The 22,737-nt window shown below is 51.4% G+C and overlaps 1 protein-coding gene across 4 annotated transcripts in view; it reads right to left on the minus strand.

Annotated features, from left to right (window-relative positions):
- Nucleotides 1-4,873: 4,873 nt before the first annotated feature.
- SLC27A1 (solute carrier family 27 member 1) overlaps nt 4,874-22,737 on the minus strand; it is a 30,787-nt gene continuing 12,923 nt past the window's right edge. For 2 of the 4 annotated variants that reach the window (XM_059918129.1, XM_059918130.1), the window contains exons 3-12: nt 18,190-18,584; nt 17,902-18,063; nt 17,737-17,806; nt 16,877-16,968; nt 16,695-16,804; nt 9,854-10,063; nt 8,581-8,707; nt 8,117-8,491; nt 7,567-7,713; nt 4,874-6,324 (exon numbers count right to left, since the gene is read on the minus strand). In XM_059918129.1, the coding sequence (XP_059774112.1) occupies nt 6,167-6,324; nt 7,567-7,713; nt 8,117-8,491; nt 8,581-8,707; nt 9,854-10,063; nt 16,695-16,804; nt 16,877-16,968; nt 17,737-17,806; nt 17,902-18,063; nt 18,190-18,584 (1,846 nt within the window). In that variant the 3' untranslated portion in view covers nt 4,874-6,166. The remainder of the gene's footprint in view (nt 6,325-7,566; nt 7,714-8,116; nt 8,492-8,580; nt 8,708-9,853; nt 10,064-16,694; nt 16,805-16,876; nt 16,969-17,736; nt 17,807-17,901; nt 18,064-18,189; nt 18,585-22,737) is intronic. The other 2 variants (XM_059918132.1, XM_059918133.1) reach the window with 2 other exon arrangements.

Consider the following 22,737-nt stretch of genomic DNA (forward strand, 5'->3'; position numbering starts at 1 on the left):
GAGAAGCTCCCAGAGTGAGGCAAGTGGGCCTTGGCTGATAAGATAGAATATTCAGGGAATAACATGGGCAGGGAGGACTGGAAGGGGCAGGAGGCCTGGTAGGTCAAGGCAGCTGGACCACGTCTCAGAAGCAGAGAGTTTAGGAGAGTGTAGTAAGTGCAATGAGGTTTGCATAGGTAGCGCATCTTTAAAAGAAGTAGCAAGAAAACAATTCCATTACAGTAGCATCAACGAGAATAAAATACTTAATAAATTTAGCAAAAGAGGTGCAAGACTTGTACACTGACAACTATAAAACTTTGCTGAAAAAAGTTGAAAGATGATCTAAATGAATGGCAAAACATCCGATGTTCATGGGTTGGAAGATTTCATATTGTTAAGATAGCAACACTCCCCCAATTGGTCTATAGATACAATGCAATCCCTATCAAAATTCTGAGAGCCTTTTTTGTAGATATTGACAAGCTGACCCCAAAATTCACATGGATTTGCAAGGGCCCCAAATAGCCAACCAATCTGGAAAAAGAACTAAGTTGGAGGACTCACACTTCTTTATTTCAAACTTAACTACAAGCTACAGTAACCAAACTGTGGTACTGACATAAGGATAGACATATATATAAATAGAATAGAACTGAGTTGAAAAACAGCAACAACAAACCGTATGTCTTCAACAAGGGTGCCAGAACCATTCAATGGGAAAAGAATAGTCTTTTCAACAAATGATGTCACAATTAGACAGTCACATGCAAAAGAATGAGGTTGAGGGACTTCCCTGGCGGTCCAGTGGTTAAGACCCTGCTCCCAACGCGGGGGCATGGGTTCGATCCCTGGTCAGGGAACTAAGATCCCACATGCTGCATGGTGCAGGCAAAAAAGAAAAGAAAAAAGAAAAAAAAAAAGAATGAAGTTGAACCTTGTAGTAGGCAGAATGATGGTCCCCCTAAGGTGTCCACACTGTAATTCCTGAAACCTGTGAATATGTTAGGTTACTTGGCAGGGGGGAATTAAGGTTGCAGATGGAATTACGTTGTTAATCAGCTGTCCTTGAAAGAGATTACCTGGATGAGCATAATGTACTCACAGAGGTCACTAAAAATAGAAGAAGGAGGACCAGAGAATTGACAGCATGAAAAAGACTCAACCCACTGTTGCTGGCTTTGAAGATGGAGGAAGAGGCCACAAGCCAAGGAATATTGGCAGTATCTAAATGCTGAAAAAGGCAAGGAAATGGATTCTCTCAGAAGCTCCAGAAGCAATGCAGCCCTGCCAAACCTTGATTTTAGTCAAGTAAGATCCATTTCTGACTTCTCACCTTCAGAGCTATAATTGGTGTTATTTTAAGCCACTAAGTTTGTGGTGATTTGTTACAGCAGCACTAGAAAACGAATACAGATCCATACCTCATGCCGTGTATAAAAATTTAAATGGGTCAAAGACCTAAATGTCAGAGCTAAAACTAAAAAATTCTTAGAAGAAAACAAATGCAAAAATCTTTCTGTCCTTGGGTTAGACAATGATTCCAAAAGCACGAGGAACAAAAGACAAATACATAAACTGGACTTCATCAAAATGAAAACCTGTGTTTCAAAGGATACTACCAAAAGAGTGAAAAGACAACCCACGGGATGGGAGAAATTTGCAAATCATATATCTTATAAGGGTTTAGTATACAGAATATATTAAGAACTCTTACAACTCCAAATAGACAACTGAATTAAAAATTGGGCAAAGGGTCCGAATAGACACTTCTCCAAAGAAGGTATACAAATGGCCAATAAGCACATGAAAAGATGTCCTGTTTATTAGCCCTCAGGGAAATGCAAATCAAAACTATAATGAGATATCACTTCATACCCACTAGAATGACTACAATAATAAAACAAGTAGTGCTGATGAGGATGTGGGAAATTGGAAACTCACACACTGCTGCTGGTGGGGATATAAAATGATGCAGTCACTTTGAAAAACAGTCTGGCAGTTCCTCAAAAGATTAAACATAGCGTTACCATGTGACCTAGCACTTCCACACCTAGGTTTATACCCAAGAGAATTCAAGACATGTTCACACAAAAAACTTTTGTGTGAATGGTCACAGCAGCATTACTCACGATAGCCAAAAAATGGAAATAACTCAGTGTCCATCACCTGGTGAATGGTTAAACAAAATGTGGTTTATCCATACAATGGTATATTGTTTGGCCATAAAAAGAAATGAGCTACAACTTGGATGAATCTTAAAAACATACTGAGTGAAGTAAGTGAGACACCAAAGGCCACATATTATATGATTTCATTTCTATGAAATGTCTAAAACAGATATATCCGTAGAGATGGAAAGTAGTACTTGCCAGAGGCTGGGGAAGGGGAATGGGGAGTGACTCCTAAGGGACATGAGATCTCCATTTGGGATGATGAAAATATTCTGGAACTAGACAGAGGGGACGGTTGCATAACCTTGTGAATATACTAAAAGCCACTAAGTTGCACATTTTAAGAGGGTGAATTTTATGGTGTATGAATAATAGCTCACTTAAAAAATAAACCAGTGATTCAGGCACATGAGACAGCAGGAGCGAAGGCACTGAGGCCAGACACAGGCTGGAAACAACCATCCGTGGTGCAAGGAAAAAAGCCTGCAGGATGACAGTGCTAGCCAGAGCCTGGAATCTTCCCCAGAGTGATGGAGACCCTCAAGGGGTGTGGGGCAGGGATTCAGCCTGCAGCCGCCCATCCTCAGGAAGCTCTTGGCCCCCAACTCTCCTCCTCCATGTGCCCTCTCGGGCAGCTGCTCCTCCTTCCTGGTCCCTCATGCACTTCTCAGCCCCTGCCTCTCAGTGTACTTGCCAACGCCAGGCTGGGGCGTTTTTCTTCCCACAACACAAATAAAGACATCCCCTCTGTGCACATCCTTCCAGGGCCCCTCCAAAAAGGAGAGGCTCAGGGCACAGCACCTTCAGATCCTAGCTCTCTTCCTGATTTACCGAGGGTCCCAGGGGCAAGTCACAGAGCTTCTCATTTGGTATAAAAAATACAGAGCTATCAAGCCACGAGAAGGCATAGAGGAACATCAAATGCATCTTGCTGAGAGAAGCCAGTCTGAAAAGGTTACACATGGTGTGATTCCAAGTCCATGACACTCTGGAAAAGGCAAAACTGTAGAGACAGTAAAAAGATCAGGGGTTGGGGTAGGAGGAATGAAGAGATGGAACGTGGGAATTTTAGGGCAAGAGAAACTATTCTTTGTGATACTATAACAGTGGATGTATGTCTTTATGCATTTGTTGAAACCCACAGAATGTATAACAGAGCGAACCCTAATGTAAACTGCAGACTTGGCTTAATAATAATGTATCTACATTAGTTCATCAAGTGTAACAAATGTAGCCCACTAATGCCAGATGTTATAGTGGAAACAGTGACGCAGAGGTGAGAGGGTATATGGGAATTCTGTATTTTCCGCTCATTTTCTTGTAAACCTAAAACTGCCCTAATAAGTAAAACCTATTAATTTTATTATTTTTAAATAAGTTTATTTATTTATTTATTTTTGGCTGCGTTGGGTCTTCGTTGCTGCGCGCGGTCTTTCTCTAGTTGCAGCGAGCCGTGGCTACTCTTCATTGCGGTGCGCAGGCTTCTCATTGTGGTGGCTTCTCTTGTTGCGGAGCACGGGCTCTAGAGCACAGGCTCAGTAGCTGTGGCGCACGGACTTAGTTGCTCCGCAGCATGTGGGATCTCCCCGAACCAGGGATTGAACCCGTGTTGCCTGCATTGGTAGGCAGATTCTTAACCATCACGCCACCAGGGAAGTCCCCTATTAATTTTAAAAAGCAAACAAACGCAGAGCCTGATCCTAGGGGGCATCAGGATTATTTTCTTGCTGGTCTGGAGAGAACTTCTTACACTGCTGCAGCTAGCGTCACAGGCTTTGCAATGAGAAAGGTCCCCACTGGGCCACTTTCTCACCAGAGCCCCTGACAATGAGTTCATTCCCCTCCCTGTGCCTTCAGTTTCCTCATCGGTACAACGAACGGGGACCATGATGATACCTTTGGAGGTGGTTGGATGTCTGAAGGGACGTTACCCAGAATGCACTTGCTTATCAGCACACCAGGGGAGCTCCATCCCCACCAGCAACAGATCCTTCTCCCACCCTCACTGGGCATCTCAGAGGCTATACCTTACATCCCCCTCCTTGCACTGTGGGCAGCCAAGGACCAGCGCCACACATCAATGGTTCATCCATCCTTGAGCTGGCCGAGAACTCATCCACCCCCCTAACCATCCCCAGGGTCGCCCCCTGGGTGCTCCTTCCTAGCAAATGCTCCATTGTCATAAGACTTTCTTCCTCTGTCCTTTGAAATGGAGATGAGACAGACATTATAATTCTGGAGGGGGGACAGCAGAAGGTGGGAGCTGAGAGTATGAACTCTGGAGCACAAGGTCCTGGGTTCAAATCCCATCTCAGACAGCTACCCTTGCAGGCTCAGTGGTTCTCGCCCAGAGCTATGGCCGTATGTGCTGACCCACACACAGAGGGGCACCCTTCCTGGGGCAGCCGGACATGCCAGGACACACCCTCTGTCCCCGGCCATCCTGTGCACCTGCCGGAACCCATAGGCAGATAGGCTGTCCCTCTCCTGGGACCATCAAGGTCAGCACGGGGCTCCGGGAGGACCCAGAGGCTGCAGGGAGGTGGCGAGAACGCTAACCCCTGTGCCCACCCCCCGCCCCCATCCCCAGACCCCTGAAGCCTTGCAGGTGGAGAAGAGGCAACCGGAGCTGTAAGCAAAGGCTGAGTGTGTTTTCCTCATGTCTGATGACTGTGTGTTCCCCGGGGAGGGGCCTGAAACACACAGGGTTCTGGGCCACGTGGGGACAAATGGTGAGTGACTGAGCTCCCATCAGGCACCAGACACTCCGCAGGTTTATTTCTTAAATTCAGCTAGGAAACAAAATCTCAGTGCTTAGAAAGGCCCATGCAAAACAGCATGGGGTCACCTGCTACTGGCCTTGCTGTTCTAGGTGTGGGACGGTGCTGCCGGAGGGAGGGACAGAGGGGCAGTTTGGGTGGCGGGCCCCAACGATGGCTGTCCGGGATGGGCCACTGACGAAGCTGATGGGGATGTCCGAGCCATCCTGGCAGGGCTGTCTCAGGATGTCACCAACCCAGGGTCCAAGCTGTCACTAGCAAGGCTAGCGGGACATTCAACAGGCTGGAACGCCTGAGGCCCAAGAGACCATCTCAGATGCCATCCCTGGCCCGGAGGCTTCCCCCAACCCCACTGCTTCCACTCCCATGGGTCCCTCCAGCAGCCACACCAGGTAGGATCCCCAAGAGGCCTCTGCCAGGGTGAGCCTCTGAGCAGTGGGCCACCCAGAGCCATCTTCAGGGCCCCTCCAGCAGAAGCTCCGTGCAGACACCTGAACAGGGACGTCTGGGCAGGGGAAACATCCAAGTGGTCACAGTCAGTTCCACAAGTTTCTGGGGTATCAGGAAGGGCAGGCAAGGCAAGGGAGACCCACCAGGGACAGGAAGGGCAAAAGGCAATTGGCCTGGCCAGGGAGAGACTTCCTGCTGACCTGCATCCCTGGCCGAGGCCCCCCTGCCCCCGGGCTGGCCAGGCGGACCACCCCCGGCTCCTCAGTTCAGCAAGGAGAGTGGAGGGCCTGCCTGGAGCTCGTGCAGGGCTACAACGTCCTGGAATCCAGCAGCCTAGGGAGGTCTGGGCTGGGTGGGCCTTGTTAAGGCACAGCTGAGAGGGAGGTGGGGAGGCCCCACTCGGGTTTACCACCCAGTGGGGAGGACCCGCGGAGGCCCCCAGGGCAGCTGGGCCTCCGCACAGACCCCAGCTCCCAGGAAATGTCTGTTCTACTTTCGGCAGGAAGAGGGCAGGGGAGGAGAGATGGAGGAGAGAGGTGAGGGCAGTCAGGGACAGCAGGGAGGCCGAGAAGCAGGGAGCAGAGACAGACACACACACACAGACACAGGAGTGGAGGACAGGCAGGGGGCAACCAGACGGGGAGAGGAGGAGGGTGAAGGCGGGAAATACAGGCTCCTCCCGGGATCCAGTTTCTCTGCCCCCAGGACAGGGCAGGGCTGTCTGGCTCAAGCCCCTCTTGCTTGCTGGGCCTGGTGCAGTCTCTGGTGGGCCGAGGAACAGCGTCAGAGGGAGAAGGCGCCTGAACAGATGCGGGTGTAGACACCCTGATCCAGAGGCAGATAGTGGCCCTGCTTCAGGTCCAGGAAGAAGAGCCGGTCTGAGGTTTGGCGTGGGTCGAAGCCCTCGTGCTGCAGCCTCGTCTTCTGAATCTTGAAGGTGCCTGTGGGGATGGGGGTGGAAGTGGGGGTGGGGTGGGGACTCGGCAGGGGGATTCCAGGAATCCCCCCCTCAACTCGCCATCCTGTCCTGCACCTCCAGGCCTCTGAAGAGGCCTCTGCTAGGAACATTCTTCCCCATTTTGCCTGCCTGACTCCCCCCTGGCCTTTGGATCTCAGCTTCATGCCCTCTCCTCCAGGGAGGCCTCCCTAACCACCCTCATCATGGCCTGAAACTCTGTGTACCCCCTGCCTGGTCACGTGCCGACACCCCACAAGACCAAGAAGGTGACAGGGCTGGGTCTGTCACACAGTAGGTCACGTGTCAGCAACTTATAGGCCCACGGCCCACCCCACGGGCCAGATTCGGCCCACCATACGAGGAAGCCACGCCCATTCACGTACACACTGTTTACTATTGCTTTTGCCCTACAGCTGCAGAGCTGAATTATTGCTGCAGAAGCTGTGGCCCGCAACTGAAAATATTTACTATCTGGGACTTTAAGGAAAAGTTTGCACTCCCTGCGGTAGACTATTAAAGAAGGGTTTTGTGAAAGACAGGGTTAGGGTTGGTAGAAAAAGATAGAGGGAGAATCCCTGTGTGCTCTAGAGTTGGGAAGGTTTTTTTTCTTTTCAAATGAAACTTCAAAAGCACAAACCTGTGTGCATTGGTGGCAGAGTGGTGAGCATAGCTGCCTTCCAAAAGCACAAACCACAAAATTGAAAACGCAGAGGTGGTAGTGGTGGTGGTGTTTAAGTTTGTATCAAAATTAGAGGCTTCTTTTCAATAAAGGGCACCATGGACAGAGTTAACAGATTCCAAAACAGAAGAGATTTAGAAGGTCTGAAACCGCTAAGGAATTAACATCTAGACTATTATGGGAAATTCCCGTAAATCACAAAGAAAGATGAGGCAATACAAAGACGGGTCAAAGATACGAAGAAGGGTGATTTACAGCAGAGGAAACCTCAGAGGTGTGAGATGATTTGCTCAAACTTCCTAGTCATCAGACAAAATGCTGAATATGAAGAAATGCACCAAATACTGCAGGATGCCCAGTGGGAGAGGGAGTGAGAAATGGAAAGAAATAAGTATGTAAATAAAACAAGAAAAGGGCTTAGCCCACAGTGCTGGCTGGCCATGAACCATTATGTCGGACCTGGCACAGGGACTGAACCAGGACAAATAAGTAAATGACTGAGGAACTAACAGACAGATGGATACACGGAGAGACAGGGGGCCGCACCTGTGGTGTCCACCTGGGGCAGGAGGCGCAGGAAGATGGGCCGTGCGTAGGGCGCCAGCACCTTCTGCAGCTCCTGGTACAGGGCATTGGGGCTCAGCTGGCCGTGGGGGTCCGCAATGGCCGCCATGCCTGCTTTGCCCTCCACCCCTGGAGACAGAGGTTTGGCTGAGACCACCACCCTTCCCCCCTCCATGGGACCAGATCCACCCTCCAACGGTGGCCCCTGGCTTCTGATCTCCAGGCCCTTCCACCTGGAATAATGCTTGCCAAAGCAGCAAACATTTTATGGAGCTCCTGCTGCACTCCTTGTAGCCCTGAGCCACAGCTGATTTCATGAGCCCATTTTCTGGATGAGGAAACTGAGGCTCAACATCAGGCACGAGGAGAGATTCCAGATCCAGGCCGCCACCCTGTCGGGTGCAGTTGTCCAGGTTGTGCACTGCTTTAGCTCCTGCCTACAAGGGTACCTGTACCTCCAAGCTCCTCCTGGCTGGGCTCCTCTGGGGCTGCTCCCAGGACCCTAGAACCACCCCCAGAGCCCCCAGCTTGCCTGGCACGGCCACCCCGTACACGGCCACATCTGTCTGGCCCAGCAGGCGACTCAGCACGCCCTCCACCTCAGTGGTGGAGACGTTCTCCCCACGCCAGCGGAAGGTGTCCCCGCTGCGGTCCCGGAAGTACATATAGCCCAGATCATCCATCACCAGCACGTCACCTGGCAGAGAGGAGAGGGGGAGGTAAGACGGTGACCTGCCATCCCTACAGCCAGCCCCCAGGGTCTGCACACCTGAGAGGTAGGCGCTGTCACCCTTGCGGAAGACGCTGTGGGCGATCTTCCTGCTCGTGGCACTCTCGCTGATGTAGCCATCGAAGCGACGCAGCGGGTCCTGCTGGTTGATCTGGCCCACGAGGAGGCCGGGCTCCCCTGGGGAGGAGGCAGCGCTCAGGCTGTGCTGGGTGGGCAGGAGGTGGGGGGCCCCAGCTCCCCGGGGGACTGGGCGGGACCCTGCTCACCGGCCTGGCATGGGATGCAGAGGCCCTGGGCATCCCGCAGTAGTTCCATGGTGTCCTCATTGACCTTCACCAGGCGGATGGGGTACACATTGGGCAGGATGCGGCTGTTGAAGCCACAGGAGCCGACCTGGGATGCGGCCAGCCGAGTCAACGAGGAGCCCCAGGGTGACACGGTGTCCTCCCCCCACACACACACCTTGCCTCTCCTGCCCCAGGGCCTGGAATTAGCACTCCTAGTGTCACCCAACTCTGTGACCTTGGTTGATCTGAAAGAGGGGGGTATTAAGTGCAGCATCCTGCCAGGAATCATGCCCCCTCTCTCACCTTCCCAGCCTCCCTTGCAGTCATGTGAGGAGACCTGCCAGCTGGCCGCCACTTCCTGGTCCTTAAAACTTTCCAGGCTGGCAGGAAGTGGATGCCCAAAGTGATCCTGAAGCCACGTAGGGACGCTGGCAGAGCTTCTGCCCGCTGCCCACTGCATGTCACCCTGCCTGGCTCAGTTCTATGAGCAGGAAGGCCTAATGGGTTTCTGCCGCTGCACACGGTTGGGTATGTTTGTTACAGCGGCAACCTCTGCTGGTACAGCCACAGTGTGCTCTGGGGCTGTCCATTCAACAGATGTGCGTGGTGGGGACTGTGCCTTGTCCTCAGGTGCTGGGGACCCAGCAGCGAGAGACAGAAAGAACCCCTACCCCCTAGGGCGCTTTATTATTCTTCTCATTCTCTGTTCCCGACTTTGGATGGGAAGGGCTTGATAAGGGAGAAGGAGGGTCCTGAGAGGGCAGAGTGGAGATAATAATTGTTAATCATAAAAGCATCTGTTTGCAGAGTGCCTGCTGCATGGGGAAGGGATGCTGTGCTCAGCTCATGATGTTGGGTGATTAGAACAAACCTAGTAAGTTGTTAACCCCATTTACAGATAAGGAGACAAAGACCCAAGGAGTCTGAGTGACTTGCCCAGTAGGAGGAGATCAGCACCCCATTCCTGGCCCTGGATCCCCCAGAGCCCTGCTCTCCCCTGCCACCTCCACTGCTACAAATTGAGGCTCAGAAAGGCTGAGGCGCTTGCCCAGGGCAACACAGTCACGCTGTGAACTTGAACTCAGGGGCGACAGTCACATGACTGGGCAAGCCAGAAGAAAGCAGCCGAGTGCCCTGGCCGAGCTGCCCACCACAATCCAGGCTGTTCTTTGGGGACACGGGGCCGGCGACGCATAGGTAGCAGCGATCCCTGAACCCCGAGACCTGCCCGGGCCGCCCCGCCCGCGCCCACCTTCCCGTCCATGTTGGCGATGCTGCAGTTGCACTCGGTGGCTCCGTAGAACTCGCCGACCTGGCGCACGCCGAAGCGCTCCGTGAACTCCTCCCAGATGGCTGGCCGCAGCCCGTTGCCCACCGCCAGGCGCACGCGGTGCCGCCCTTCCGCCTCGCTCACCGGCTGTTTCAGCAGGTAGCGGCAGATCTCCCCGATGTACTGGACCACCTAGGTGGGTGGGAAGCGAGCAGTGGGCGCCTGCGCTGGAGCAGAGAGGAGCCGGCTGGGGGCGGAGGCTGCCGCGGGCCAGAGACCCCCAGACCCAGCGACCTCCCCCACTCCAACCTGGGCACTAGGAACAAAACGGCCTTAAAGTTGATAATAGCAAGGAAACAGACCAGGCCTATCCATTCCCTCAATCCCCAACGCGCCTTCCATCTGAGTGGATGCATCGCGTCCCCCATGCCCCTCCAGCGGTCCCTCTATCCCCTCCGCTGCTTTCTGGGGACACCACGTGTGGTGCACGCAGGCAGGAAGGTGAGCCGTGGCGTTGACACTCCACAGGGCAACGCTCAGCCCAGAGGCGATGTGCTCTACACTGTCCCCCAGAGCCCCAACCATCTGAGCTCAGGGTGCCCACAGTCCTGATCCTGGGGTGGGACCACTCTCAGGTGCATGCTCTTCGCTGCCTCCCTGAAGTCACAGCAGGGACCCAGCCCCAGTTGCTCATGGAGTCATCTACTCACTGCCCCCCCCTCGCACCGCCGCCAGGGCTCCTTCTCTCCCTGTCTTGTGGCGCCACTCCCTGGGGTCAAGTCCCAGATACCCCAGGTGCCCTTGAGTCCTCATCTCCAGGATGGCTTCTTAATGATACCCTCCCCATTTTACAGATGGAGAAACTGAGGTTCACAGACAGTAAGTAACCACCAAGGCTGATAATGTGGTAAAATTTGATATGTATCTGGGCATCCTGGCTCCAGAGTCTCAATGAAGCAGTTACATGTTCAGAATTAACCACCATGGCAATCAGTACAGCTTCAAAGTACTCACCAGATGAAGTACAAAATTCGACCCGTGATCAATTCCATCTGGCCCTGCCGCCCTCACTGCCCCCTCTCCTTCTAACTCCTATGCTCACTCGGCTCTGCCACGTGGGTCTCCTCCTCAGGGCCTTTGCACATACTGTGCCCTCTGCCTAGAACACTCTTCCCCCAGATGCACATGGGTCCTCAGGTCTCGGCTCAAATGTCACCGTGACTGAGAGGTATTCCTTGAGCAGGACTTGATAAGTATCTGATAAATACAAGCGCACTGAGCACTCACTACCAGCCAAGCAGAGAGCTCATCTGTTTAATCTTCCTGAGACCCCATGTTGGAGAGAAAGGCACTGAGACCCAGAGAGGGGACACAGGTGGCCCAAGATCACCAGCTGCTGACCAGGAAGCAAGTCCTGGGCAAGGTAAGATCAGAGACCATGATGGTTTCTCTCCCTCTGCCCCCAGGCTCCCTCATGTGCCTTGGGTGTGGCCCAGCCCACCCCATCTCCAGGACAGAACAAGTCATACAGCTTGGCCAATCAGTCCAGTCCATCCCCAGACACTGATTGGTTCAAGGATAAGCATGTGACCGCAGCTAAGCCAATGAGAATCAGCCCTGAGACTTTTAAGGGACTGGTGGGAAGACAGGCTCTTTCTCAACTAGAACTGCAGGGAATACTCCTGGAGAAGCAGGGGTGGGGAGGAAGCCACCCACTAAGGAAAGAAGAAAACAAGAGGAAGAGGAAAACAAGAAATAGAGAAAGAGAGAGAGAGAGAGAGAGAGGCCCTCCTTGATCAAGGTGTGCCTGAAACTGTCCACCATGTGGCCTCCTCAGTTCCATAAGCTAATAAATCTCTTTCCTCAAGAAAGCCAGAATTTAGGTTAGGGCTGGGTTCAGGGTTTTGGTTTTACCTGTCAACTGACAAAGTCCTGCCTAAATACATAGCTGCCCTCCAGACCATCACAGGTAGACACAGCCACACTCTGAGCAGCTCTCAGCTGTCCTCTTCAGAAACCAGGCTGGGGAAGGGACAACACAGCCACAGTTGAGGCAGCTGAAGGTTTCAATGACCCTGTGGCCCTGAGGCCACATCTACATACTGAGAGCCAAACAGCTGATCTTTACTCTGGCCTGGGCCCTCGGACAGACCCAGGGCTGAAGGGAAGACAACTCAGGTCAGCTCAGAGAGGCAGACACCAGGTGCCCCAGCCGAGACCTCCAGCCTGCAGGGCAGCACCTGGACAGACGCTGGCAGCGAATTGTCAACCTGGGACCCCCACTACAACTCCCGAGTCAGGGTGACCTCGTACACCAAATGTACACACCCAAGTGGGTATGGGGAGACACAGGAACTATACACCCATGGATGGATGATGGGTTGACTTACCTATCGCCTGCCCATCTGCTTTATGCGCTAAGAAAGGCGAGTGCTAGATTACAGCCTGCCGCCTCCCAGGAGAATGGCTGGGCAGTTGATCTGGGCCACGCCCACTGCTGCAAATAAAACAGCCACACAGTTTCCGCCATCCTACAGCCAGCCACAACATGGGATTTCTAAACCCAAACGCATGCTCTTAAGTCCTTTTGGCATCCTTGTTAAACTTGACCTTTGAGGATTCCATCCTCTACTCCTTAAAGAGCCCCTCAGTGCCTTCTCTTGGTCACAGAAATACCCCTTCAAGGAAACAGAATGGAATTTCAGAGGCCCGGAGACAGTGAACAAAGCCCGATGCAACACAGCATGTCAAAGACAAAGAGAGGGACCGCCAGACACCACAGGACTCCCGGTGGAGGGCATGTCACCACCCACAGGGAACCCTTGCCAAAAAAGTAGAACTGGAAGCAATCAAATATCTAGATCAGTGGTTCTCAACCACAGTCAAGACACCTAACAATGTCTGGACACGTTTTTAATTATCAGTTGGGAGGTGGGGTGCTAGTGGCATCCAGTGATTTTAGGCCAGAAATGCCGTTAAATAACCTACAGTGCACAGGACAGCCCTCACCACAGAGAATGATGCAGCTCCAAATATCCACACTGCTGTGGTTGAGAGATGCTGTGCTTCCACCATGGAGAACAGTATAGAGATTCCTCAAAAAACTAAAAATAGAGTTACCATATGATCCTGCAATCCAACTCCTGGGCATATATCTGGACAAAACTCTAACTTGAAAAGATACGTGCACCCCAATGTTCATTGCAGCACTATTTACAGTAGCCAAAACATGGAAGCAACCTAAATGTCCACTGACAGAGGAATGGATAAAGAAGATGTGGTACATATATATACAATGGAATATTACTCAGCCATAAAAAAGAATGAAATAATGCCATTTACAGCAACATGGACTGACCTAGAGATTATCATATAAAATGAAGTAAGTCAAACAGAGAAAGACAAATATCATATGATATCACTTCTATGTGGAATCTTTAAAAATGATAGAAATGAACTTGTTTATGAAACAGAAATAGACTCACAGACATAGAAAACAAACTTAAGGTTACCAAAGGGGATGGGTGGGACAGATAAATTAGGAGTCTGGGATTAACATATACACACTACTATATATAAAATAGATAAACAACAGGACCTACTGTATAGCACAGGAAGCTATATTCAATATCTTGTAATAATCTATAATGGAAAATGGAAAATAATCTGAAAAAGAATATATATATATATAATGTTTATATATATAACTGAATCACTTTGCTGTATACCTGAAACTAACACAACATTGTATAAATTAACTATATGTCAATTTTAAAAAGTAGTTAAAAAAACCAAAAAAACAAAAAAAAACGCTATGCTTGACCCTACTCCCAGGGTACAGGAAGTGGCCAGGGAGAGAGAAGCATGTCAAAGGACCTCCCAGCAATACCCAGACTGGGAAAACACTACAGGCCAAACTTCATTTCTTCAGTAAATAAATTACAAGGAGGGGTGGGAGGAGAATGAGGGAGAGACAAGGGGCACCTACAGATGAAAGGATTCTTATAAGAAACATCAACTAGTTGCAATGTGTGGGTCTTACCTAAAAACTGATTTTTCTAAAAATACAGAAACAAAAAAATCCCATATTTTGACATGGTAAAACACTGGGGATCAGGCCATTGTCCGGATTCCTGATAACTGAGAAATCACTGGCACTTTCTGGCTGTGATAATGATACTGAGGTTATGTGTTCGTGGGGGTTTTTTCCTTCTTTTTTACTCTTTCTTTTATTGGGGTAAAATACACACAATATAAAATTTACCATCTTAGCCATTTCTTTTCCATCTTAGCCATTTTTAAGTGTACAGTTCAGTGTATTAAATACATTCACATTGTTGAGCAGCCATCACCACTATCCATCCCCATAAATTTTTTTTTTTTTTTTTTTTTTTTTTTGGCCACACCACGTGATTTCTGAGATTTTAGTTCCCTGACCAGGGATAGAACCCGGTCCCTCAGCAGTGAGAGTGCCGGGTCCTAACCACTGGACTGCCAGAGAATTCCCCCCCAAAAATATTTTTACCTTGTAAGTCTGAAACTCTATACCCAGTAAACACTAACTCCCCATTCCCCCCTCCCCTGGCCTTGGCAAGTACCATCCTACTTTCTATGATTTTAGCTACTGTGAGTACCTAATATAAGTGGAATCATGCAGTATTTGTCTTTTTGTGATTGGCTTATTTCATTCAGCATAATGTCCTCGACGTTCATCCATGTTGTAGCCTGTGTCAGAACTTCCTTCCTTTTTAAGGCTGAATAATATTCCACTGTAGGGATGAACCACATTTTGCTTATCCATTCATTCTGCTGATGGACACTTGGATTGCTTCCATGTTTTATTTATTGTGAATAATCTGCTATGAACATGGGTGTACAAATATCTCTTTGAGACACTGCTTTCAAATCTTTTGTTTCATTTTTTTTAAATTAATTAATTTATTTATTTTTGGCTGCGTTGGGTGTTCGTTGCTGTGTGTGAGCTTTCTCTAGTTGCGGCGGGCCGGAGCTACTCTTTGTTGCAGTGCATGGGCTCCTCATTGCGGTGTCTTCTCTTGTTGTGGAGCATGGGCCCTAGGCGTGCGGGCTTCAGTAGTTGTGGCATGAGGGTTCACTAGCTGTGGCTCCCGGGCTCTAGAGTGCAGGCTCAGTAGTTGTGGTGCACGGGCTTAGTTGCTCCGTGGCACGTGGCATCTTCCCGGACCAGGGATCGAACCCGAGTGCCCTGCATTGGCAGGCGGATTCTTAACCACTGCGCCACCAGGGAAGTCCCAAATCTTTTGTTTTAAAAACAGCCCTCACCAGACACAAAAGGCCACACAGAGATCCCATTTATAAGAAATGTTCAGAACAGGCAAACCCATAGAGACAGAAAGCAGATTCATGGTTGTGCCAGGGGCTGGGGGAAGGGGAATGGGGAATGACTGCCAGTGGGGACAGCATGTCCTTTTGGGGGTGATGGAAATGTTCTGGAACTACATAGAGGTGGTGACTGTACAACACCGTAAGTGGACTAAGCGCCACTGAAGTGTCCACTTTAAAATAGCTAATCTTGGGGACTTCCCTGGCGATCCAGTGGTTAAGACTCCGCCCTTCCACTGCAGGAGGCACGGGTTCCATCCCCGGTTGGGGAACTAAGATCCCGCATGCCGTGAGGCGTGGCCAAAAAATAAATAAATAAATAAATAAAACTAAAAAGTTCAAAAATTAAAAAAAAAAAAAAAAAGCTAACGTGAATTTCACCTCAATTGAAAAAAAAAAGACCAATCCTCATCTTTCAGGTTTTACTGACATATCTATGCAGGAAACACGCTGCTATCTGGGGCTGCTTCACAACAACCCAGAAGGAGGGATGTGCTGGGGGCGTGGAGGGGGCAGGATAGGGTATCTGATGTCCTTTGGAGCCGAGTGATGGATACCTGGGAATCCCCTAAACTTTTCTGTCCACATTTATGTATATTTGCAACTCTCAATAGTTAATAAATGGACTGTCTTTATTTTCAAGATTCAGATTAGCAGTTTTCCCCAGACCACCCCCCACCACCCCAAGCAGAACATAAAATCCTCAAAAGCACAGCAGGGCAGAGTCATCGCCCTGAGGGATCCCCCAGGATGCCCAGCCCAGAGCCCCCACCCTGGCCAGCTGTGTGATCTGGGCAAGTGGCTGAACGTCTCTGGGTCCCACCTCTTCAAGGTTCAGCACCTGCCAATTTGCCAGTCCCTGGACACACCCCCTTCTCTCCCCTCCTCACTCCTTCTTCCACCTGGAGGAAGGTACTAGGCACCTGTATTTCCACCCCCATCACAGCACTGAAATCCTTGGCCTGCTCTCCTCTCACTGTGGAGGGGAGAGGAGAGGAAGGAACTTGTCTTAACCCCTACCTGCTCTGCAGCATAGTGGATGCCCTCCACCTCTGCTTCATGCTTATCCCACCGGGAAGCCCTGGGCCTTGTGGCCTTAACCAGCCCAGCGAGGTGACTGCACCCATTTCCCTACAGCCACCAGCAGGGAAGACCTTCGGGGCACAGGGAGTAGGGAAGGCAGCATCTTAAGGATCTCAGGCAGTCTGTGTCCAATCCCAGCTGCATTAAAAGCCTCAGTTTCTCCACTTGCAAAATGGGTATGAGGCCTTTGCCCGCTCCCAAGCAGCTATGAGGGTCCAATGAGTTTACATGTTCAAGGTTTAGCCTCGGGCTGGGCCTTGAGCGAAGCACTGACTGCCCCCTCCCAGCCCCACCGAGTCCCTGGGAGGCAGCCATTCAGAGCCATATACTTGGAAGGGTGGGAGGAGGGCTGGAGGTGCGAGAGGGGGCGGGGCCTGACCGTGCAGTTGTACTTGATGCAGTCATCCCAGAAGCGGCTGGCTGAAAACTTCTTGCGGAGGACCACGGTCAGCCCGTAGATGAGACACTGACCCACGCCAATGATGTTCCCTGCAGAGAGTGGGCTCGATGAGGGGTCCCCAATCCCCCGCCCCCTCCCCCGTCCAAGCTTCCCTGTGGTACCTGCCGAGTGGTACAGGGGCAGACAGTCGTAGAGCACATCTGCCGTCTGCATGCTGTAGGAGTGGTGGGCAAATGCCGCTATGCGGTAGTACCTGCAGGGGCAGGGAGTGCAGGGGCTGGGACCCACACCCACGAAAAAAGCATGGAGTTGGGGGAGCGAGCTGCATACTGAGGCAGAGCCAGCCCAGCTCATAGGGGCCTTATAGGCTGGCAGAAGAGGAACATGCAACAAATAAAGAAAACGGTGCTTGCTGCCACGAGGGATATAATAGAGCAAAGGGACAGAGAGAGGCTGAAGGGGACAAAGCCAGGGAGGGTGGGGTAACCTGTCTGGGGAGGTGACACATGAGTTAAGGTCCGGCAAGAAGGAGCTGTAGGGTGAGCTAGGGAAGGGCACCCAGGTGAAGCACAGAGTATATGCAAAGGTCCTGAGGCCAGAAGGAGTCTGGCAGGTTTGAGGAAGTGTGAGGGGTTGAGGAGGGAGGGAGCGAGTGAGAGGTGGAGAGGAGGAAAATGGCATCAGAGAAGTGGTGGGTGCCGCACAACACGAATACGGCTTTTATTCTGAGGGCCAAGGAGGGTACAGGGAGGTTTGGCATAGAGGAGGTCTGATTTAGGATTTTAAACCTTATTATGGTCGCTGATGAGAAGGGGACTGTTGGGGGCAGGAGTGGGGACAGGAGGAGACTGAGGAGGGGCAGAGGGCAGCATGGTGTCCTGAGATGGGCTGTGGGTTTTACCCAGTTGGGATCAAGATGCCCACAAGACCCCAACAGGAGCTGGAGGTCGGGGGGATCAGGCCGTAGAGAGGACCTGGAGTGGCTCTCCTGCGCTGGGGGCAATGCCCACGGGCCCCTCACCTGCTGTGTACGACGATGGCAGCCTTGGGCAGCCCCGTGGTCCCTGACGTGTAGATGTAGAGGAGTCGATCTAAGAGAGATGTGGGTGTTGGGGACCGGAGGCTGGCATGAGGGGGACGAGGGGACTGGGTGGGCATCGGCAGAGGGGATCCCACCTGGACTCACCATCCATGCCCTTGCCAGGGGGCTGGGCCAGGGGGGCTGTGGAGGCCTCCTTCAGCAGCGGGTCCAGGAGCTGGGTGTCCGGCACGAAACCCTCGGGCCCCAAGTCTCCAGAACAGAACTTGACCAGGCTCTTGCCCAGCTGTCCACTCACCTCGGCCACCACTGCGGCCCAAAACATATGTCACGGTCAAGGATGGGCAGGTCCCCTCCCAGGCCCGGGGAAGCACCATCTCCCTGCCCTGGGCGGCCCCAGGCCCCCACCGAGATGCTGCCCACACCCGGCCTCACCCGCTGCCAGCTCCCGTCCGAAGACCAGGGCCTTGGCGCCCGAGGTGCCCAGGCAGAAGACCAGGGGCTCCCGCCGCAGGTTAACGTTGAGCAGCGCGGCCTCCATGCCCGCCTTGGCCAGACCCAGCCACAGCCCCACAAACTCAGGCCGGCCCTCCAGGAAGATGGCCACCACGTCGCCTGGCGTGTAGCCCAGCTGGCAGAATAGGTTGGCCACGGCATTGGAGTAGGCGTCCAGCTGCGCGAAGGTCCAGCACGCGCCGCTGCCCGCGTCCACCAGCGCCAGGTGCTCAGGCTGCCGCCGTACCACCTCCTGGAAGATCTGCGGGATGGTGTGGTGGGCGCGCTGGTGCCACCGCAGCTCCAGGCGCACGCGCATCAGCACGATGAGGCCGCTGGGAGGGGGGACGAGGGGACGGTGTCACTGAGTGTCCTGCCCAGCTTCCAGGAGACCACCCCACGCCTCAGCATCCCCCCGTGGAGAAAGCGGAGGAAAAGGTCCCTGTATTCCCAACGGTGGCAAGTGTTCAATGAGAACCCTTGGGTTGCTGGGTCTCTTGGAGAAACTAAGGGCAAAGGGCCATTTACCAGTCAGCCCAGAAGTAGGCGGATTCTCACAGCTGGCCAGGCCATGCAGTGTAAATCAAAGTCACCCTGTCCTCCTCCACCACAGCCTGCTTGGTGACCCTGAGGGAGCCAGGCCCAGTCCTTTCCTTGTTTTTCTCTCCTGGGGCAGCCCAAGTGCCCCATGCTGACCCCCCACTGCCTCCAGCTTGGACTCCTCATGCCCCGCCTGCCTCAACCGGGCCCTGGGGTCCACCCCCTGAGCTGGGGGGCCGTTCCACTCCCAAGTTACTCAATAGCACTAGGCACAGATGGCTGAGCCATCCAGCACGTGTGCCCCCACCCAGGGGAGGAGGTGCCTCTGCCCCAGGTGAGGCCAGAGACGGGCTAGCGAGAGGCCCTGAGGGCAGGTGTCTTGTTCCTCTGTCACCACCTGCTAGTAGAGACAAGGGGATCAGAGGCCCCAGGGGAAGACAGAACCCCCGTAGAAGGAGCCAGGTTCCTGAATGACCCTGTGGAGATGAGCAGCCATCACTGATGATGCCAGGCTGTCAGATGAGTGAGACATGAACTTGTTTCTGTTGTTTTAAGCAAACAGAAATGGCTTTAGATCACAGAACCAAGAAAGCTAGAATTTCTCAGTGCAGGAGCTCAAGAAACAAGTGGTCTTCTGGCTTTACCTGGCTCCCTGCCCTGCCACCTGACTCTGAGAGGTAACTTTGTGCTGGGTTAAGCCACTGTCAAGTGGGGACCTGTTTGTTACAGCAGCTTGCTCTGCCCTGACTGAGACAGGCAGTCCTCACTCTGCCCCCAGGAAGGTTACCCGGGGGTGGTTCCCCAAATCCTAAATGAACACTTAGAACGGGTGCATTTTATTATATGTAAATTACACCTCAAAAACAACCCATGAAGACAGAGCAGATTGGTGGTTACTAGGAGCTGGGGGAGGGGGAATGGGGAGTAACTGCTAATGGGGACAGGGTTTCCTTTTGGGGTGATGGAAATGTTCTGGAGCTAGACAGAGCTGATGGTTGCACAACACTGTGAATGTACTCAATGTCGCTAATGGTAAATTTTATATTATATGCGTTTTACTACCACAAAAATGAATGAATGAATGAAACTCATGAAGACTGTCTGTGGCAAGGTTAAAAACAGGAGTCCTTACCTTCCAGATATACACCCTGGAAAACTAACAGATAGAAAGATGTGCCACTGACATTCAGACAGAGGAGGAAGTGGGTGGAGGTGAGGAAACAATCATATGAAGATCACGGAAGCTGGGGGATGGGCACATGGGTTTATTACATTATTCTCTCTACTTCTATAAGCTTGAAATTTTCCATAGTAAAATGTTTTTAACACAGATTTTTAAAAAATAAAATAAAAAAATAAATTTTAAAAATAAAAAAATTTTAAATAAAAATTTAAAAATTAAATTAAAATTTGTAATTTAAAAAATTTTTAAATAAAAAATTTTTTTATTTTAAAAATTAAAATTTTTTAATTAAAAAATTTTTATTTTTTTGGCCACGCCATGCAGCTTGCAGGATCTTAGCTCCCTGACCAGGGATTGGAATGGGCCCCCTGCAGTGGAAGTGTGGAGTCCTAACTACTGGACCGCCCAGGGAATTCCCTAAATTTTAAAAAATTTTTTAAAAAATCAAAAATTAAAAAAATTTTTTTAAAATAATGTTTTAACCCTCCAAAGGCTCCCACTGTTTTTTCAATCAAATGACTTCCCTGTGGCCTGTGAGGCCCAGCACGGCCCAGCTGCATGCATCTGGCCACCTCCTCACCCTCCATTGCCCCAGCTTGCTCTTGCCTCCTTCCCTGATCTTCAGCAGGGCAGAGGTTCCTGCCCAAGGGCCTTCGCCCAGCTCCCACTGCCTGGAATACTCTGCCCCAGGCCCCTCATCTCGGCTCCTTCTCATCCTTCACCTCTCAGCTCCAATGACACCTGCTCAGAGGGGTCCTCCCAGCCCTGCCCAGCTTGGATCAGTATGGCTATTTTAAAATATCCCTGCAAACCCTTTGACAGTCCTCCCTTCGAAAGGTGGGTTCTATTTCCCATCCGCTTGAGTATGGGCAGACTGAGGGGCTTGCTTCTAAGGAAGAGAATGTAGCAGAAGTGATGCTATGTGACTTCCGAGCCCAGGGCACAAAGTCAGCACACCTTCTTCCCAGCACGCAGGAGCCCTCATGCCCTCTCGCTTTCCCTCTCTCTCAGGACACTGGCCCTGAGAACCCAGCACTGAGCTGTAAGGAAGCCTAGACATAGGAGATGATAATGATCATTTTTTAAGCCCCTAGTTTCAGGGGTAATTTGTTACACAGCCATAGGTAACTGATACATTCCCAGCACCCACACCCCCCCCACCACCATCGTTTTATTCCTTCAAAGTGATCATCACAATCTAAAACTGCCATCTTCCTTTGTGGGTTTCCTGAATTCTTTGTCTTTTTCCATGAGAGCAGGCACCCTGTCTATCTGTCTATTGTGTCCAGGGCTGTAGTCCCAGCACTAGAAACAGGGCCTAGAAAGTAAGGACGATGCTGGTGTCCCACAGGCTGGCTCAAATGCAGCCCAGTCTCTTCTGCCTGTGTGACTGCAGCTGTTGAAGAGTGTCTCCAAAAATTCATGTACACCCAGAACCTCAGACTATGACCTTATTTGGAAACAGGGCCTTTGCAGATATAATTAAGGTAAGTATGAGATGAGGTCATCCTGATTGCCTAGGTGGGCCCTAAATCCAATAACAGGTATCTCTACAAGAAGAGAGAGGGACTTCCCTGGTGGTCCAGTGGTTAAGACACTGCACTTCCACTGCAGGGGTTGTGGGTTCAACAACCCTCAGTTGTGGGGAACTGAGATCCCGCATGCTGCGCGGTACAGCCAAAAAGTGAAAAAAAAAAGGAGAGAGAACACAGAGACACAAGGGAGAAGGCTCTGAGGAGACAGAGGCAGAGACTGGAGTGATGCAGCCACAAGCCAAGCCAAGGACGCCTGGACTCCCCAGAAGCTGATTCTGGGCTTCTGGTCTCCAGAACTCTGAGACAACAAAATCCTTTTGTTTTAAGCTACCAAGATTGTGGTAATTTGTTACGGCAGCCCCAGGACACTCATACAGTGGGCACGGGTGGGTACATCCCTCTCTGGGCCTCCTGGTTAATGGGGACAATAAGATCCCATGCCTTCCAGGTCATTATGGGATAAAAGAGATGGATGGAGACTTCTAAGGACAGGGCCTGGCGTGTCCTACATTCTCAATAAACTCTGTTGCTATCCTCTCCCCAGGGAGGTATGCACTGTCAGTATGAAAACAGAATTGAATTAGCATTTTATCTGCCCAGCAACTTGACTCATACCTACCCTGTAAGGAAGAAAGAGGAACAAGCAAGTTCCAAGAGGGGGGGGCCAGCCCAGGAAGTCCCCTGGGGGTAATGGTCCAGGAGAGGAGGCAGGACATGATCTGAGGGCCTTGTGCAAACACTGATTCCTCAAGTGTCTGTCCCGGAGCTGTGAGCCCCAGCAGAGCCCAGAGGAAAGAAAAAGTGCCCTGGAGTCAACGGCCTTGGTTCAGATCCTCCTCCACCGCTTACCAGCTATGGCACCTGGGCAGACCCTGCCCTCTCTGGGCCTCAGTTTCCTTACTTGGAATATCAGGAGACTGAACATAACAAGCTCCAAGGTGTTCTCCAGCTCAGCAAAGTGTAGGTACTGCCATTGTCCTATTTACAAAGAGGAAGCAGGGCCCAGAACAGCAGTGCATCTGTAAATGGGGGAACAGTGAAATTCTTGGCCTAATACCTGTCAAATGTATTAAGTGCCTAACCAAGAAGAAGGGTTGAAAAAGAGGGATTCATCGTTACTCTGCCCAGGAGGGTCGGGTCCTGCCTCTGGACTTTGCACCTGCTGTTCCCTCTGCCTGGAGCGCTCTTCCATCCCCCAGGTCTTTGCACGGTTGGCTCCTTCTCATCTGA

This window comes from Balaenoptera ricei, chromosome 3, assembly GCF_028023285.1.
Source record: "Balaenoptera ricei isolate mBalRic1 chromosome 3, mBalRic1.hap2, whole genome shotgun sequence".
Taxonomy (NCBI): domain Eukaryota; kingdom Metazoa; phylum Chordata; class Mammalia; order Artiodactyla; family Balaenopteridae; genus Balaenoptera; species Balaenoptera ricei.